Source organism: Microcaecilia unicolor, chromosome 7 (genome assembly GCF_901765095.1).
Source record: "Microcaecilia unicolor chromosome 7, aMicUni1.1, whole genome shotgun sequence".
NCBI classification, from domain to species: domain Eukaryota; kingdom Metazoa; phylum Chordata; class Amphibia; order Gymnophiona; family Siphonopidae; genus Microcaecilia; species Microcaecilia unicolor.
Window position 1 is genome coordinate 228,297,556 of NC_044037.1, and position 18,290 is coordinate 228,315,845.

At 41.4% G+C, this 18,290-nt stretch overlaps 1 protein-coding gene across 2 annotated transcripts in view; it reads left to right on the forward strand.

Annotated features, from left to right (window-relative positions):
- The window catches only part of TLK1 (tousled like kinase 1), a 342,919-nt gene that overhangs the window by 116,785 nt on the left and 207,844 nt on the right, over positions 1 to 18,290 (forward strand). For both annotated transcript variants that reach the window (XM_030209141.1, XM_030209140.1), the window contains exon 4: positions 15,457 to 15,532. In XM_030209141.1, the coding sequence (XP_030065001.1) occupies positions 15,457 to 15,532 (76 nt within the window). The remainder of the gene's footprint in view (positions 1 to 15,456; positions 15,533 to 18,290) is intronic.

The following is an 18,290-nucleotide window of genomic DNA, read 5'->3' on the forward strand; positions in this document are numbered from 1 at the left end:
AAAAGTAATGAAAGAGAGAAGGGATTATTTACTAGAGAACTAATTGCTACTAGGCCCCTGTTCCAATGAGATTATAAAGTATCTAAAGTAAGATTTCTCCCCCTCGGTGTCATATTTTGAATGTAACTATTGCAAACCATCAGAAAATGTTTTCTATGTTTGGGAAATCCATGAGCCTCCCAAACAAGGAGTTGATGCACTTCATTCCTTCATTTCTAATAAGTGAGGTACTCCGTGGTCATCTATGACTGCAAAATACATTTCCTGGCTGCCAGACACATTTTATGAATTAGAGATGTATCCTCCTTAGATTTCCCCTTATAAGCCCCTCTTGTATCTGATACTAGATGTTCCGGTGAATTAGTTATAGTGCATCCTTAAATAATAGACATATACTGAACTATTGAAGTGTAAAATTGTCTAATCTTGGGGCTGGTGGTTGGGAGGTGGGGATAGTGCTGGGCAGACTTGTACGGTCTGCCCTGAAAATGACAGTTACAAATCAAGGTAAGATATACACAAAAAGTAGCACATATGAGTTTGTCTTGTTGGGCAGACTGGATGGACCGTGCAGGTCTTTTTCTGCCGTCATCTACTATGTTACTATGTTTCCCCAGCACTCTCCTATATGAAGTTGGAGTTCTTCAAAGGTTAATAAAAACCCTTCACCAGTAATAATGTTCTAACATTGTCAGCCCAGCTTTTTCCCAGCCTGGTTCAAATGCTATGTTGCCCCTAATGGAAAAAAAAAAGTCAATGACAAAAGGGTTTCTGTACAATTAACCTCCATGCCTCTCTCAAAGGGCGCAGAATAATACTACAGCCCAGCTGATAGCAAAGTTTTTTGATTGGAGCTTGTAACAAGGAGAAATTATATAAGGAGCAGGATAAGCCGTTTCCAAGTCTAATGGGTATATTACATATTTTGAAAAAGCCAGTCTCTAATATGCCTCAGTGAACATGCATTATTACATAAATGTAAATTAGGGAGACCCATTCCACCCTGCATCCAATTACCTAAGAGGAATGAAAATTTCAGTTTAGATTTCTGTTTCACCCCACAAAATTTAGATAATGTAGAGTTAATGTGTCTCAGGTCTTTTTGCAGCAATCTGATTGGCAGTGTTTGTAGCACATAAAGGCCATTTGGGAAAGATTGTCATACGAATAAGACTTATTCTGCCTTCCAATGATAGTGGCAAATCCCCTCAGCTCTTCAGTTGTCACTCTGTAGTAGCCAATAATTTAGCAACGTTTAGATGATAGGAGTTCAGTGGTGGTTCAGTAGTAAATTGAATCCAACCTCTGCCCTCATCGCCCCCTCTCCCAAAACAAGTAAATATTTGAATGAAGATATTTTTCTAAGGAGGTGACTATTCAAAAAATTCATATTCTTATGTCATAATACAAAACCTGAAAAAAATCCCAACTCAACATAAGTGTAGCACACAGCAGCACTAATTCCTGTGAGTTAAACAGCTAGAACCCCTACCTATGAATAGACAGCATTATAAATATTAAACACTGGCCCTTGAAATCCAATATATCTACTACTGGTAAAAACAGAACATGGGACGGTTACAGATCTCTACACCAACTACGTGCAAATAGAATACTGCATCTGAGTCACAGGCAAAACACAGCCACATAGGAGCCAACTCTATGGATCCAGTGGATGCCGAGCACCCCCAATAATGAGCAAGCTCCTTCATTGTGTCATGGGAAGGGTAATTTATATTGTATTTGGCACCCCCAATCGTTTTGAATTGTTGGTGCCTATGCACAGATAAATCCTCATCAAATACAGATCACAAATTAGAAAAATCAGTATGAACCTGAAGAAGTCAAACTTGGCATGTACCACAACACTGGGAAAATAAAAACAGAAATGTATTTTCCCCTTGTACTGAACAAAGGGTAAAGGGTCAGTAGTTATGGATTTTGATATACTGCCTTTCTGTGGTACAACCAAAGTGGTTTACATGTATTCTATGCAGGTACTTTTTTGGGCCCTAGTGGGTTTACAATCTAAATTTTTGTACCTAAACAAAATATAAAGATATTCATGATGCGTGTTTCCCAATACTAACATATTCCAGTTAATAAATTCAAAATAAATATGATTTTTCTGCCTTTGCTATCTGGGCATTTTATATTTCCAATCATATTGGTCTCAAGTTTCTCTATTCTACTTTCCTGTCTGTTTTCTGCTAACTCTGTCCACTGGCTGCTGTCTTTTGTCCTTCTGTCGTCTTCCATTCCTTCACATTTGTCTGATATATTGGTTACTCTCTTTTAGCTCTTTCCTCCTCTTTTTTTCTGGCTGGCTGTCCATTCAGGTTTCACCTTCTTTCTCACACTCCAGTCCTCCACGTCTGTCTTTTTACTTTTCATCTACTTATCAACTTTCCATATCCTTCTCGCAGTCCCTAGCTCTCCCATTTTCACTGTCATAATTCTTTCCCAGTCTCCTATTCCCTTCTGTCGCCCACTCCCCATTACCACATTTCTACCCTCTGTGTATCATCCTCCTCTCACTCATCTCCTTGAGAACTTCCATGGCCTTTCCCATATGGTTACATCATGCCCAGCATCTCTTCTCCCATCACCTTTGTAGCCCAGCACATCTTCTCTGTACCTCCACCCTTCTAGCCCAGTATCTTTCCTCTCCTCCTTACATTTGTTGCATCTCCCTGTCCCCTCTTCCTTCCACCCCAACAGTGCAGCTTTTTCTGTCTGCCCCCAATAGTGCAGCTTCTTCCTCCTCCTCCTCCCCCCCATGGTATCTCCCTCTCTCTATCCCATTCTTCTCTTCTCATCCATAGTCAGCTTCTCTCCTCCTTCATAGTCAGCTTTCCTCCTTCTCTTCCCCTCCATAGTTGGCTTCTCCCCTCCATAGTCAGCATCTTCCCTTCTTCTCTTCCCCTCCACAGTCGGCATCTCCCCCTTCACTCCTCCCCCCCTTCATAGTCAGCATCTCCCCTCCTCTACTCCTTCTCCCCTCCATAGTCAGCATCTCCTCTCTACTCCTCCTCCCCTCCACAGTCAGCATCACCTCGCTGTACTCCTCCTCTCCTCCACAGTCGGCATCACCTCTCTCTACTTCTTCTCCTCCTCCTCCCCTCCCTAAGTATTTCCTCCTCTCCTCCCCTCCCTAAGCATTTCCTCCTCTCCTCCTCCTCCCCTCCCTAAGCATCTCCTCCTCTCCTCCTCCTCCCCTCCATAAGCATTTCCTCCTCTCCTCCCCTCCATAAGCATTTCCTCCTCACCTCCCCTGCCTGGCAACTGGCTTCTCTCCTCTCCTCCCCTCCCCTGCCTGCCATCTGGCATCTCTGCTTCATCCCTCTCCCCATCCCCTTGCCTCCATATGGCATCTTTCCTTCCCTTCCCTTCCCTCCCCTGCCTGCCATCTGACATCTCCTTTCTTTCAAACCACCATCACCCTCCCCACACACCCACCCCAGTATATTTTAAAACTGTCTTCACTTCTAGAGGTCACTAGCTGTGAGCACGAATCCACACACATTATTTATGAAGGTCCCAGAACCTTCCATCTGCTGCATCCTGCCTATGCGGAAACAGGAAGTTGTGTCAGAGGGAAGGCTCTGCTCCTGGTCACAAGCAGTATATGTGAATTTCTGCACCTTGCTGGTGACCTCTTGAAATGAAGACAAGATTTAAGGTACATGGTGAAAGGAAAGAGGAGGAGATGCCAGATCATGGGTAGTGGAGGGAGGTTTGAGAGATTGGAGGAGATGCTGGATATTCGATGGGGGATGAGAGAGATACTGGACCATAGTGGGAAAAAGAGAGAGAAATGCAGGACCATCCGGCAAAGAGTTTCAGAGCTTAACTATTCATTGAGTGATAAAATATTTCCTCCTATTTGTTTTATATTTCAACGGTTTTTATTGATGATGTACCACGTCAAACAAAACCAATATAGTCAAACATTTTGTAAACATTCAGTCATGTCATAATTGTACATATGCATCTAGTCTAACATCATCAACATTATTTTACATCCTTTCCTCCCCCTTCCCCCCCACCCCCAACCTCCCCTTTATTTTACTCCTTTACCTTTATCTACTTATTTCATGGTAATTATACTAGCAATATCTATTACAGGTCTTAACCGGTCCAAAGTCCGGAGCAAATATCTGCTGGATGTCTCACTATCTAGGACATATCCAATTTGTTAAGCACTGCACTTCTAGCCTTGTGGGAGATATTTTGTAAATATTTAGTCCATATATTAACAAAGATCTTTCTTTGGGTTACCGTAAGCCTCCCTGGCCTCCCAGAGCATTAGCTCATGGAACCTATTTCTCCAGTACCAAAAGGAGGGTGGCTCAGCCTGCAGCCAATGTCTGAGTATACATTTTTTTCCCCACTACATGGGCCTTACACAAGAATAACTCCTGATTTTTGTCTGAGATCCCATAAGCATTGCTTTTATTCAAAAGCACTCCCCTCCAGGAGGGAAGCAGTCTATGTCCCAATAGTTGTTCAAGATATTTCTGTAACATTTTCCAAAAGTGTTTTATTCAATCACATCGCCAAAATGCATGCAAAAAAGTGTTATCTCTATGACACTTAGGACATTGAGCATCAGATATCCATCCTGCTCTTACTGCTTGTGATTGTGATATGTACCCCCTGAGAATTACCCTGTATTGACTCTCCTGCAGCTTCGCCCCTCCCACTTGTCTTGGTATATCTTTTATCAATTTTGCAAAATGTATTCCTTTCAGCTCATAGCCCAAGTCTTTGCACCATGTCTTTTCAAGTATCTCATAGGCACGGGGGGGGGGGGGGGGGGGGGGGGGGCTAAGGAACTCCAATACTTTATGTAAACTTGATATTGACACCTGTCCGTGTGCATCCCCTTTCAAAAAATCTCGAAGCCTAGAGCCCAACCTTGTGCCTAGTGCATCTTGGTCCACACTGAACCAATAGTGATGCAATTGTCGATATGGGTAATAATCTTTAGTGGCTAAAGAGAATCTCTGCTGCAGGTCCGGAAAACATTCATTAAATGTTCTAGCAAAGTAATCCCCTGTGCCGACCATCTATCAAATAAACTCTTCTCCAGCCCCGGTGGAAAGTCCCCATTCCCTCGCAATGGGAACTGGTCACTAACATTGAGGTTATATTTCCAAGACTGCATAAGAAATCTCCAAGCAGTTCTCAGAGGTTGAAGCAATACGCTGTTCCGAATGCTAAGTGGTAAGCTTTTTGTTTTTGCTTGTAATAAGAAATTCAAATGCCAAGGCCTAAATAGTTCCTGCTCCCAACTAAGTGGGGTATATTGATTTGTGTTAAACAGCCAATCCCTAAAATGTCTCAGAAGGCATGCCTGATTGTATCGTTTAATACAAGGTAATCCTAGCCCACCCCGTGCCCATCCATCCTCTTATTTGTTTTAAAAGTATTTCTATGTAACTTTCTTGAGTGTCCCCTAGTCTTTGTACTTTTGGAACGAGTAAAATATCAATTTACTTCTACTCTTTTTACATCACTCAGGATTTTGTAGACCTCAATCATATCTCCCCTCATCCATCTCTTTTCCAAGTTGAAGAGCCCTAAATTCTTTAGCCTTCCCTCATATGAGAGGAGTTCCATCCCCTTTATCATTTTGGTCGCTCTTCTTTGAACCTTTTCTAATTCCGCGATATCTTTTTTTAGATACGGCGACAAGAACTGAGCGTGATACTCAAGATGCGGTTGCCAGACTGTAGGTGGACTTCTCTACATTGTCCCTGTAGGTCTCCTTTATGTACATTTGTCTTCCTCAGCTCCACCAAGTCTGCTACTCTAGCCTCAAGAGAATGGACCGGTCCTCTGACAGCTAGGAGCTCTATGCATATAACTGCTCCCCAGCTGGGAGATAATCATACATGTGACAGTGCAAAAGACTGCATCGCACCCCTCTCGCTGCTGGACTGCTGTCGCCATCTTAGTATTTTTGAGTTTTCAATAATTTAAAACTTGCTAAGATATAAAGGATATTAGTCTAATATAAAAAAAGTATTTGGCTTATATGGTATACTAGTAAAAAAGGCCCGTTTCTGACACAAATGAAACGGGCGCTAGCAAGGTTTTCCTCGGAGTGTGTGTGTTTGGGAGAGTGTATGTGAGAGTGAGTGTTTGAGAGTCAGAGTGAAAGTGTGAGTCCAATCCATGCTCCTCTGTCACCTGGCCCCTCCATTCATCCCTATCCAGCAATTCCGCTGTCTCCCTGAGGCCTGCCCTGCAATCCATATGCATCCATGGCCATCTGTCCCTTCCATTCATCCGTATCCAGCAATTCCCCTCTCCATGAGTCCTGCCCTTCCAATCAATGCTCCTTTGTCACCTGGCCCCTCCATTTTTCCCTATCCAGCATTTCCCCTCTCTGCCTGAGGCCTGCCCTGCAATCCATATCCATCCATGGCCATCTGTCCCCTCCATTCATCCCTATCCAGCAATTCCCCTCTCCCTGAGTCCTGCCCTTCCAATCCATGCTCCTCTTTCACCTGGCCCCTCCATTCATCCCTATCCAGCAATTCCCCTCTCTGCCTGAGGCCTGCCCTGCAATCCATATGCATCCATGCCCATCTGTGCCCTCCATTCATCCCTATCCAGCAATTCCCCTCTCCCTGAGTCCTGCCCTTCCAATCCATGCCCATCCATGCTCGTCTGTCACCTGGCCCCTCCATTTTTCCCTATCCAGCATTTCCCCTCTCTGCCTGAGGCCTGCCCTGCAATCCATATCCATCCATGCCCATCTGTCCCCTCTATTCATCCCTATCCAGCAATTTCCCTCTCTCCCTGAGTCCTGCCCTCCCAATCCATGGCCATCCATGCTCCTCTGTCCCCTGCCCCCTCCATTCATCCCTTTCCAGCAATTGCCCTCTCTCCCTGAGCCCTGCCCTCCCAATCCATGCCCATCCATGCTCCTCTGTCCCCTGCCGCCTCCATTCATCCTTTTCCAGCAAGTCCCCTGTGTCCCTTCCATGACCCCCCCTTGCATCCATGCTCCTCTCTCTCCCATGTCCCAGCCTGGGCCGCCCTCTTCTTCCTCCCCCCCCCCTTCGCATCCATGGTGTCGTTTCTCCCCTGCCCTCCCGCTCCCATTGTTTTTCTTTTGTGGCCACCCTCTTCGCTCCCCCCAACATGGTTTTTATTTTTTTTTCTTGTTTTTAAATGTACCTCCGTGGTTCCGGCAGCGAAGCGTCAGGGAAGGAGGCGGTGCTCCCGACGTCTAGGTTTCCCTTCGCTCGCTGTGTTCCGCCTTCTTTTGACGTCATCCTTGACGTCAGAAGAAGGCGGAACACAGCGAAGGGAAGGCTAGACGTTGAGAGCGCCGCCTCCTTCCCTGACGCTTCGCTGCCGAGCGTTGCGATTGGATGAGTGTCATTGCTCCGCCCTCGACGTCATCACGTTTGACGCGTGGGCGGGGCAGACACAATGCGATCTCACCCCCTTCACTTTTGGCTAACAGAGGCTTCATTCGAACGTTGGAGGTGCGTTTTATATAGAGAGATTGTGTGATTTATTTAGTGTTTTCTTCTTAGAAAGTAATGAAATGTAATTAAAACTCTGTAAGAGCACTCCTCTCTTGTTATCCTAATTAGAAAACTGACTATAAATGAAGAGTTGTGCTGGGGGGGGGGGGGGAGTTGAGGAGGGGTTGGGTTGAAGTCTAAGCTAGGGCCTTCTATGCCTTCTAGAGGCTGTCTGTTAATGCTGTGGTACAAAGTTCAAGTTTTAAAACTAGGGGGAAAATAGTATGGAGATTAGTTGATAAAGTCTGCTTTTTTATATTTTTATTTTGCCTATTGCTAACCTACAATTTCTCCTTTAAACCCCAATCTTTAAGTTCCAAAAGCACAATATTGCTCACTTACCAGAGAAATGTCCTCTTCTCTCAGAACTTCTCAGAAAGAAAGTTAAGTGGGACCTTTCCTCTTTATAAAGTTTTGAATCTAAGGGGACTGCTTCAAACAGACCCTTTCAAGCTAATTCAGTAATCAGATTGACCTTAATAACCTTTGCAAATATTCTACTTTCTTACACCTTAACTCCTAGTTTAGGTCAGCAGCAATGCTACCTTTCCAGCAACCAAAGAAGAGAAAATAACTGTCTTTTAGAACAGAATTTGAGCCTTGCTACTATCCTTTCTTAAAGTTCTTTGGCTGTTAAGATTCTACCTCTAGAAAACGTTTCAGTTTAAAACTGTGTGAAAAGTGTCTACCTGTAGAGAAAATTTTAGTTTTAAACTATGGGAAAAGGGTCACTATGGAAACTAGTTGTTAATGTTTGCTTTTCTTTCTTATTTTTCCCCCCTAAGACTGAACTAGGCCCTTCTGTGCCAGCTAGAGGCTATCTGTTAATGCTGTTGTATAAAGTTGATGTTTTAAAACTAGAGAGAAGAGAGTATGGAGATTAGTTGATAAGTACATAAGTATTGCCATACTGGGAAAGACCAAAGGTCCATTGAGCCCAGTATCCTGTTTCCAACAGTGGCCAATTCAGGTGACAAATACCCGGCAAGATCCCAAAAATGTACAAAACATTTTATACTGCTTATCTCAGAAATAGTGGATTTCCCCAAGTCCATTTAATAACAGTCTATGGACTTTTCCTCTAGGAAGCTGTCCAAACCTTTTTTAAACTCCGCTAAGCTAACCGCCTTTACCACATTCTCTTGCAACGAATTCCAGAGTTTAGTTACACGTTGAGTGAAGAAATATTTTCTCCGATTCGTTTTAAATATACCACATTGTAGCTTCATCGCATGCCCCCTAGTCCTAGTATTTTTGGAAAAGTTTGCTTTTTTTAGTATTTTTATTCTGCCTATAACTAACCTACAATTTCTCCTTTAAACCCCAATCTTTAAGTTTCCAAAGCACAAAGCATAGTAATGTTCACTTACCAGAGAAATGTCCTCTTCTTTCAGAACTTCTCAGAAAGTTGATCTTTTTTTGGAAATCACTTCAACCTCTGCTATTATCAATCTGCTAATATGAATGGCTGGTGGGCTGCAGCAGTAGTGCTTATTGGGTAGCAGAAGTATTTGTTTATGAATGTCTATGCTCAAACAAGACTCTCTGGAATTTATTCAGCAGTTAGGAGATGTATGGAATATGGTGACATGGATAAGATCATTGCAGAGGACTTCAACCATCCTCTTGATTTAGTGTTTAATAGACTGCATGTAATCTATTGAGGTCCAAGACATGGAGTGAACTTTATGACTTTATGATCTTGATGGAACTGGTAGATCGCTAGATGTTAATGAGCCATACGAAATATGACTGTGCATTTTATTCTGTTCCACACTAAACATTTACCAGGCTAGACCACTTTCTCGTATCTAAATCTGATGTGGCTGGAGTCTTAAACATTAATGTACACACCATTTTGATTTTTGCTCATGCTGCATAGCTTTAGTGGAGTCCATTGTTGGTAATCTGAAAGAAAAATCGGTCTGACATTTCAGTAACTTCTCACTGACAAAAAGGTTTTGGAATAGGAATGAGACAGTAGCCCCCCCCCCCCCCCCCCCCCCAAAAAAAATATAGTATGAGAAGCTTATAAAACCAACTTGTATGGGAAATTTATCTGTTAAGATTTATGGAAAAGGAAACAAGATACAGAGTTTAAAAGTTGTGGAGGTGGGGATATCTAGGCTTGAGCAACACCACATTGTGACTTGGGGAAATAACGTGCTAATGAAACTAGGACAGTTAAAATATGACTACAATGATAAACTCTTCAGCATGTAGGCCAGGAAATTCTTGTCCAAACATCAGGCAATAACAAATTGAGTTGATTGATGGCCCAGTATTTGAAGGTCTGTAAATAGAAACACCTTATAGTCACTATGAAAGATACAGACTTTTAAGATGTTATCCAATGAAAAAGAAATAGCTACTTTTTGGTCAAATATTCTGAGCTGTTTCAATTGACAACAGAGGGGTAAGACAGCTCTCGTAATACATAGTAACATACATAGTAACATAGTAGATGACGGCAGAAAAAGACCTGCACGGTCCATCCAGTCTGCCCAACAAGAAACTCACATGTGCCACTTTTTATTTGTATCTGTCCTCTTCAGGGCACAGACCGTATAAGTCTGGCCAGCACTATCCCCGCCTCCCAACTACCAGTCCCACCCCCCACCACCAGCTCTGGCACAGACCGTATAAGTCTGCCCAGCACTATCTCCGCCTCCCAACCACCAGCCCCGCCTCCCACCACCAGCTCTGGCACAGACTGTATAAGTCTGCCCAGCACTATCTCCGCCTCCTAACCACCAGCCCCGCCTCCCACCACTGGCTCTGGCACAGACCGTATAAGTCTGCCCAGCACTATCCCCGCCTCCCAACCAGCCCGGCCTCCCACCACTGGCTCTGGCACAGACCGTATAAGTCTGCCCAGCACTATCCCCGCCTCCCAACACTGGTTCTGCCACCTAAACTTGGCTAAACTCCCAAGGATACATTCCTTCTGAACAGGATTCCTTTATGTTTATCCCACGCATGTTTGAATTCTGCTACCGTTTTCATCTCCACCATCTCCCGCGGGAGGGCATTCCAAGCATCCACCACTCTCTCCGTGAAAAAGTACTTCCTGACATTTTTCCTGAGTCTGCCCCCCTTCAATCTCATTTCATGTCCTCTCGTTCTACTGCCTTCGCATCTCCGGAAAAGATTTGTTTGCGGATTAATACCTTTTCAGCAACTCTGCAGCATATAATATCAGAACATGAGGGTAGAATTAGGGTCATCCCTTGCCCCCCATGTAATAGTTCAAGCTGTTAAGTTCCTTTCCAGTAAAGCACCTGGATAGATAGGTAGACAGCTGAATTTATAAACAATTTTGCTTGGATTTTATTTATTTATTTATTATTACATTTTTACCCCGCGCTTTCGCACTCAAAGCAGGTTCAATGCAGCTTGCATAGTATTAGGGATTACAGAGTATTGATAGAGAAAATAAAAGTTAAGTATAGCAGAATAACAAAAGAGATAGGTAGGTAGAGAAGGTCAAGGGTGAAGGGAGTAGGGGAGGTATAAGTAAGGGTAGGTGAGCATTGGAAGAGGGGTTGAGGAGGCGGAAGGGGGATGGAATACAGGATAAGCATAGGGAATTTTGGTGGGAGAAGTAGTCTACGTCATTATTGTCTCCTGGATATGTGTTGGGTAGTAGAGTTCATAGGAATTAGTTTAGGTCATTAGGATAGGCCCTTCCCTACACCCCTTCCCGTGCACTCCGCTCCATGGATAAATCCTTCTTATCTGTTCCCTTCTCCACTACTGCCAACTCCAGACTTCGCGCCTTCTGTCTCGCTGCACCCTACGCCTGGAATAAACTTCCTGAGCCCCTACGTCTTGCCCCATCCTTGGCCACCTTTAAATCTAGACTGAAAGCCCACCTCTTTAACATTGCTTTTGACTCGTAACCATATGTAACCACTCGCCTCCACCTACCCTCCTCTCTTCCTTCCCGTTCACATTAATTGATTTGATTTGCTTACTTTATTTATTTTTTGTCTATTAGATTGTAAGCTCTTTGAGCAGGGACTGTCTTTCTTCTATGTTTGTGCAGCGCTGCGTACGCCTTGTAGCGCTATAGAAATGCTAAATAGTAGTAGTAGTAGGCTTGCTTGAACAAGTGGGTTTTTAGTGATTTCCAGAAGGGTAGATAGTCCCTGATTGATTGGATAGGTCTGGGGAGGGCATTCCAGAGTTGGCTGCCTAAGAAGGAGAAATTGGATCCATAATAGGTTTTATATCTGAGTCCTTTGCGATTGGGGTAATGTAGGTTGAGGTAAGTTCGTGAAGTTTCAGACATGTTTCTGGAGGGAAGGTCAATCAGATTAAGCATATAGCTCGGAGATTCACCATGGATAATCTTATGGATTAATGTGTGGATCTTGAAGTTGATTCGTTCTCTGATAGGGAGCCAGTGAAGTTTTTCCACGAAGAGGTGTTGCGCATTCAAATCGAGATTTGCCAAAAATAAGTCTTGCTGCTGTATTTTGGGCAGTTTGAAGTTTTTTCAGGATATGGGTCTTGCAGCCTAAAAAAATACTATTACAGTAGTCGGCGTGTATGCACTTCTTTGAGTCAAAAGCTGCTTTGCTAAAGTTCTAGTGACTCTTATCCCTAAACCAGGGAAAGATCCCACTTAGTTAGAAAATTATTGACTTCTTTATTGAATCTTGATATTGACAGGTTTTAAAATGGTTTGGTTTGTCAAAAGCTGCTTCACTAAAGTTCTAGTGACTCTTATCCCTAACCCAGGGAAAGATCCCACTGAGGTACAGAATTATTGAATCTTGTTTATAAAATATTGTCAGGTTTTAAAATGGTTTGGTTGCAACGATGAATTATATGATGAGTACAAATCTTTTCCTCAAGTCTAGTGTTTAGGATTATAATTTAGTAATATTCTTGTAGATTCCATTAGAGGAGGTAGGGTTACAAGACATGGTTGCCCAGTGTTCCATCGTCTATTAAGGTTTGATATTGGAGCCATTCTTGTAAAAAATTCTTAGTAATATGGACATTCACAGAATCAGTTTTCCTGAAACTGAATGTCAAGTAATCACCCTATACAGATCACCACCTATTATTTTGATAGAGCCAGACATTTCACTTCTGGCCATGCTAATCTTGGTGTGACAGTTTTCGTATTCTGTGGTTGCCAGTTTAACTGGAACAAATTGGAAATTATGCCAATGAATGCACACACAGTTCAGGGGGATGTAGGGGAATTTGGGTTCAAATACATAGGAATTGTTTTTTTGTTTTTTTCACAAAGATACTGAGTAAATGATGGAATTAAATATGAAGGCCAGGCTTGATGTTGTTTTCAGGGTGATGCACCACTGCCGTCTGCTGATGCTTTCTTGGTAGGGCAGAGTTGTAGCAATCAAGCTGATCATTTCTCAGACTACATGCTAACCATGCTCCCCTACCTCTGCCCCAAGGAATTTTATGCTACAATAGAACAATCTATTTAACTAACTTTCTTTGGAGAGATAGGAGTGGAAGGAGTAGCCTAGTGGTTAGTGCAGTGGACTTTGATCCTGGGGAACTGAGTTTGATTCCCACTGCAGCTCCTTGTGACTCTGGGCAAGTAACCCTCCATTGCCCCTGGTACAAAATAAGTACCTGAATATATGTAAACCGCTTTGAATGTAGTTGCAAAAACCTCAGAAAGGCGGTATATCAAGTCCCATTTCTCTTTCCCTTAAATTGCCTTTAAAATGCTTAGGCTCCTAAAGAACTGGGCATGGTGGATGCCCAGATTTTTATCTCTCACATGGCAGTTCCACATAGCTCAGGATAGAGGAAGAATGTAATTCTTCTTAGACTTTGTGCTTTAGCAGTACTTGCCTGCTGGTGGTTCCATCTTATAACATTCACCTAGCCATGTTTCATGATACAGCATTTAATTGTCTTGCCCCCCGCTTTACGGAACTAATTGCCGGAATCTTTATGGTCTGACCCATCTTTAATATGTTTTAAATCTGGAATAAAGAGTAGCAGAAATAAACTCCACACAAGAGTATTTATTTTTTCTCCAATGTAGAGTTTTTTTCCTGCTACTCTTTTCCATTATTTTATTGAAACCTGTGATAAAGGAAAAGGGGAGGAGACTTGTTATATTGCCTTTCTGTGGTTACAATCAAAGTGGTTTACATATTATATACAGGTACTTATTTTTGCACCTGGAACAATGGAGGGTTACCTGACTTGCCCAGAGTTAAAAGGAGCTGCAGTGGGAATGAAACCCAGTTCCTCAGGTTCTCAGGCCACTGACTTAACCACTAGGCTACTCATTCACTTCCGGAAGGGATTGATCTTATGAAGGCCTTAGTAGCCTGTCCCTGGAACTTTGATGTTTCGTGTGATAATTTTACTATATTGACTGCACAATGCTTGCTGAACTGAATAGTATCAAATAAACTTATTTTTTATTTTATTTATGCTTGCTGAACTGAATAGTATCAAATAAACTTTTTTGGTTTGGACGTTATTTTTTTGCTTTCCAGTTTTAGGGTTTTCACTCTAGAGATCTTTCATGCCTCATGTATTCCCACTGCCTCCAGTTTACACTTGTCTGTTGTAAGGAAATGATTGTTATGCTGTGCAATCTCTACCTCCTGTTACTTTGTCCTCATCCTTTGATGTGTTGTAGGTAGTTTACAGTTGTTTACATATATAATTTGTGTGTATACTGCTGATGCTGTTAGCAATAGTGCATATCAGATGCCTTCCTAATGTTATGTTGGTAGAGACCTTGGATAAGATAGAGCCATGACTGCTGTTTGAACTGGTGCTATCTGAGCTTGATAGAGGGTCAGAAGATTCGTGATGGAAAACAGTTGAAACCCCTATTTGGTATAACCCCAGGATTAGCAATAAAACATTAACTTTGCCAGTATGCAAGAGGCGAGGAATTTGGACATTGAAGCAGTTGGTGGATAATAACAGGCTACTGTCCTTCCCTGAATTAGCTGTAAGATTTGGGATTTCTCAATCTCAACTATTTATATAGTCGCAACTGTCATATAACATGAAGCCCTTTAGATTACAATACACTTCAAATGGAGGTGGAACTGAAACTATGGGGTGCTCTTCCTTGTACTAAAAGACTGAGGACCATGTACTTTCAATTCAGCTCTGGTCTGTGTGAAGTATGAGGAAAAAAATTGCTTATATTGAAGAGGGTGGTGTCTCAAGGAAGATGTTTTGGGGCACCATCAAAAGACCCACTCAGTCTACTAGCCTTATCCAGTCTGTTCTTTCTTGTGTTGAGCAATTTGGTCACCATGGAGGGTGTGGAGGGCTGGTTTATTTGATTCAAATATCTGTTGGCATTGCTGCAAGGCATTAGGCACCCTATCACATATGATATTTAGTATCCTTCCATACAGGTCTTTTGGAATGAGATATGGCAATGTATACAAGACATACTGCAGTTCAATCTAGACTTATCCTTAGAGATGGTGATCTTAAAAGGAGCTAATTAAGGCTCATAAGAAGTTACTGCATACATCGATATTACAGGTTTTACAAATAGCTTGCTAACTGGGAAAAGAAAAACTTCTAGTAGCACACAGTTTGACGAACAAATATGTACTGAAAGTAGCAGAGGACAATGGGATGTTTGAGTACTTGTCAGCTTTGGGAACAAGTAGAGACATGCCTAAAATTGATGGTATCCCAAGGATATTGAAAGGATATAATGTATAGATGAACATATGGGCCCTTAATTGTGACTGTGACTTTAATCGACACCACCTAAGTTGATCTTATAGTGGATGTGTATTTGTATTGTGTTGTACGTTGATGGATGGATATTAAACTCAATAAAATAATCTTTTTTAAAAAACAGATGCCAGTTGAGCCTATCATTTTATATGACACATTGATTGATTTATTTTGTTTATAGACTCCTGAAAAGAAACAATCGGAATCATCAAGAGGAAGAAAGAGAAAAGCTGAAAATCAGAGTGAAAGCAGCCAAGGTAAACCAAGAAATCTTTCATATAAAATCACGCTGGTATTTTTATGTTCTTGCAAATCCAGATATTCTGAAGAACAGTAATTATATAATAAGAAATATATAATCTGTTTCCTGATTTATTTATTTTTTTATTTCTAGGATCATTGATAGCTTTTATATCATTGTGTACCACCTCTGTTTTTTTTTCACTTCCTTCTGTTGTGCATTGTTAATAAGATTTCAGAATATCCTTTGCATTTTATTGCAGAACATAAATGATGGCATGATAGAAGTTGTTAGCCTACAAGCAAACAGTTATTAAAGTTTCTATCAGCACAGTCTCCGTCAACTCCAAAAAAATAATGTCAACAGAATATAGACTGTGGATTCACTGTGTTCTCTATTTATTGTAAAAAAAAAAAAAAAATGGGGAAAAGGTCTCTTTTATCACCAGGTAACACTCTATCCCGATTATGAGGAGATTAGTTGAAAAATCTGTTTGGTGATGAATATAATCATTGACCAAAACCCCCACTCCTCCTGTGTGAAATAACTCCAACATAAACAATGGCTTCACTCCCGCCTATTCAAGATTGCTGACCATTCAGGCTTGTTTCCCTTGAAAAAGCAGCAGCGAAACGGATGTCCGTTGGGACCCACAGAGCCAAAGATAAGTGTAGTCCTGCTGAACATATGTTTATCATTTGTTATCCAGCAAATTATTTCACAGTGATTTTGATCTAGTTTAAAATATCAAACATAAACATAAAATATCAAACATATTTTTTTGAGTCACTTTATTTTTGAGTTATATCACACGGAAGGAGGTCTTTGGTCAATAATTATATTCATCACCAAAAAGGTTTTTCAACTAATCTCCTCATAATGGGGATAGAATGTTACCTGGTGATAAATGAGACCTTTCCCCCATTTTTTTCACATTAAATAGAAAACACAGTGAATCCACAGTCTATATTCTGTTGATATGATAGAAGTTGTTACAAGACCTATGCTGGATACACAGATGGTTGAGTTGGAAACTTGTGAGCAATAGTTCCAGTTGTCAAGCCTTCAACCCTAGCTGTTGTCCATTGACTCATGTTTCATTGATGGTCAAAATTCATTCAGCCATCTTTAAAAAAAAAAAAGTATCCTAGGGGAGAGCATATGTCATAATTACTTATTTCATGCTTGGATTGGTAATGGCTGAACAGCATTCAGGCTGCATACTTTAAGGAATTTCTGTGGAAAATTTAAATATCAATAGGTGAGCAGGAATGTTCAGGAAGAGAGCTGGGAGAGAGGTTTATGTTTGGTAAATTCAGATGTTTGGGATAGATGCTAATATCATATATATAGTAAGCATTCTACATTGCTGCTGATCATGCTATAATCTTCATTCTCGTACAATAAAATTTAAAAGCTTTTTAGGCTTTTAGACTGCCCAATTTAATTAAAAGTACTCCTGGTCCACTCATAGCTAAGCTATAATTAAAACCACATGAAATTGATATTCTTGTATCTGTAAAGAGAATACCATTGGTACAAATGCAAAAGTTGCTTAACTGTAATTACCAGAAAAGTATATACGGATGCATTGGACACTTGGGGGCTGATGCACTTGGGATTGAGCACAAGTGTTAACTCACATGGAATGTATGGCCGCAAGGCATTTAAGTATTGTGCAGTAATGCAGAGAGAGAAACAGTGATGTCACTGCAAGCAGAATGTGGGAAATTTATCTCTAGGTATATGGCTGAGTAGAAGGGTTGGTTGGGATGATAGGAATTGTTTAGTTTTTGTTTTTTTTTTAATCATAACAACTGATCTACAACTCTAAACAAGGCACATGGAAGAAAGTAGTGGCACACACATCTGTGCCTTTTCGCCTGCGCCTGTACTTCTATGCATAAATATCAGGTCTGAAAACATGCTTATCAATGCAGATACCAGATTTAGGCACCTAAAAGAAGGGCATAATCTCATGTGTGTATTATTTTAAGGGGAAAATATATTTATAGGTATAGATTTGTATATGCTGGTTTGCCACAACTGCACATGTGGTGGATGCAGTATTGTCTTCACAACATGGGCACCATTACCAAGTGAGACCTGTGCCCAAGTCCCTCTTCTTCATTACCACATGACTTGCCTGTGCTTAAAATTTGCATATCATTTGTTTACTGCATTGCTGTGGTATATTTTCATAGTAGTTTAGCAGTACAAGCTTCTTTGCACAAAGCTCTACTGCAAACCTTTCTGCATTGGCCTCATGGTAAGAAGACATAAAAAGGTCAAATTAGCACAAGCATGAAACTTGTGAGCAGTAGCACCAGTCATTGAGGCTTCATCTTATGCCAGTTATGTTTAGAATGTTCCTTGTTGCCTATCTGTACTTCCTTCAGAGATTATCCATTCTTCTTTTAGATTTTGTTAAATGACAGTATGTAATGAAGATTAGCTGTTTATTGTAAAATTGTGCAGTCTTAAATGTTTTGTAAATAATTTGTTGACTAGGAAAGTCAGGTTGTCCAAATGCTTTAGCTGTACATAAGGTTATACAGAGTTAATGGCAGATAGAATTGGCTTAATGGTTACAACAGTCTGCTGTGAACTAGGGAAAACGGAGTTCAAATTTCATATCTACTTGTGACCTTGGGAAAGCCAATTCAGCTGCCGTTGCTTCAGGTATAAACTTAAATATAAGCTTTCTGGAGCAGGAAAATATTTACTGTACTTTATTTGTAGTATAGCTTCAGTTTGGGAAGGCAATTAAATCC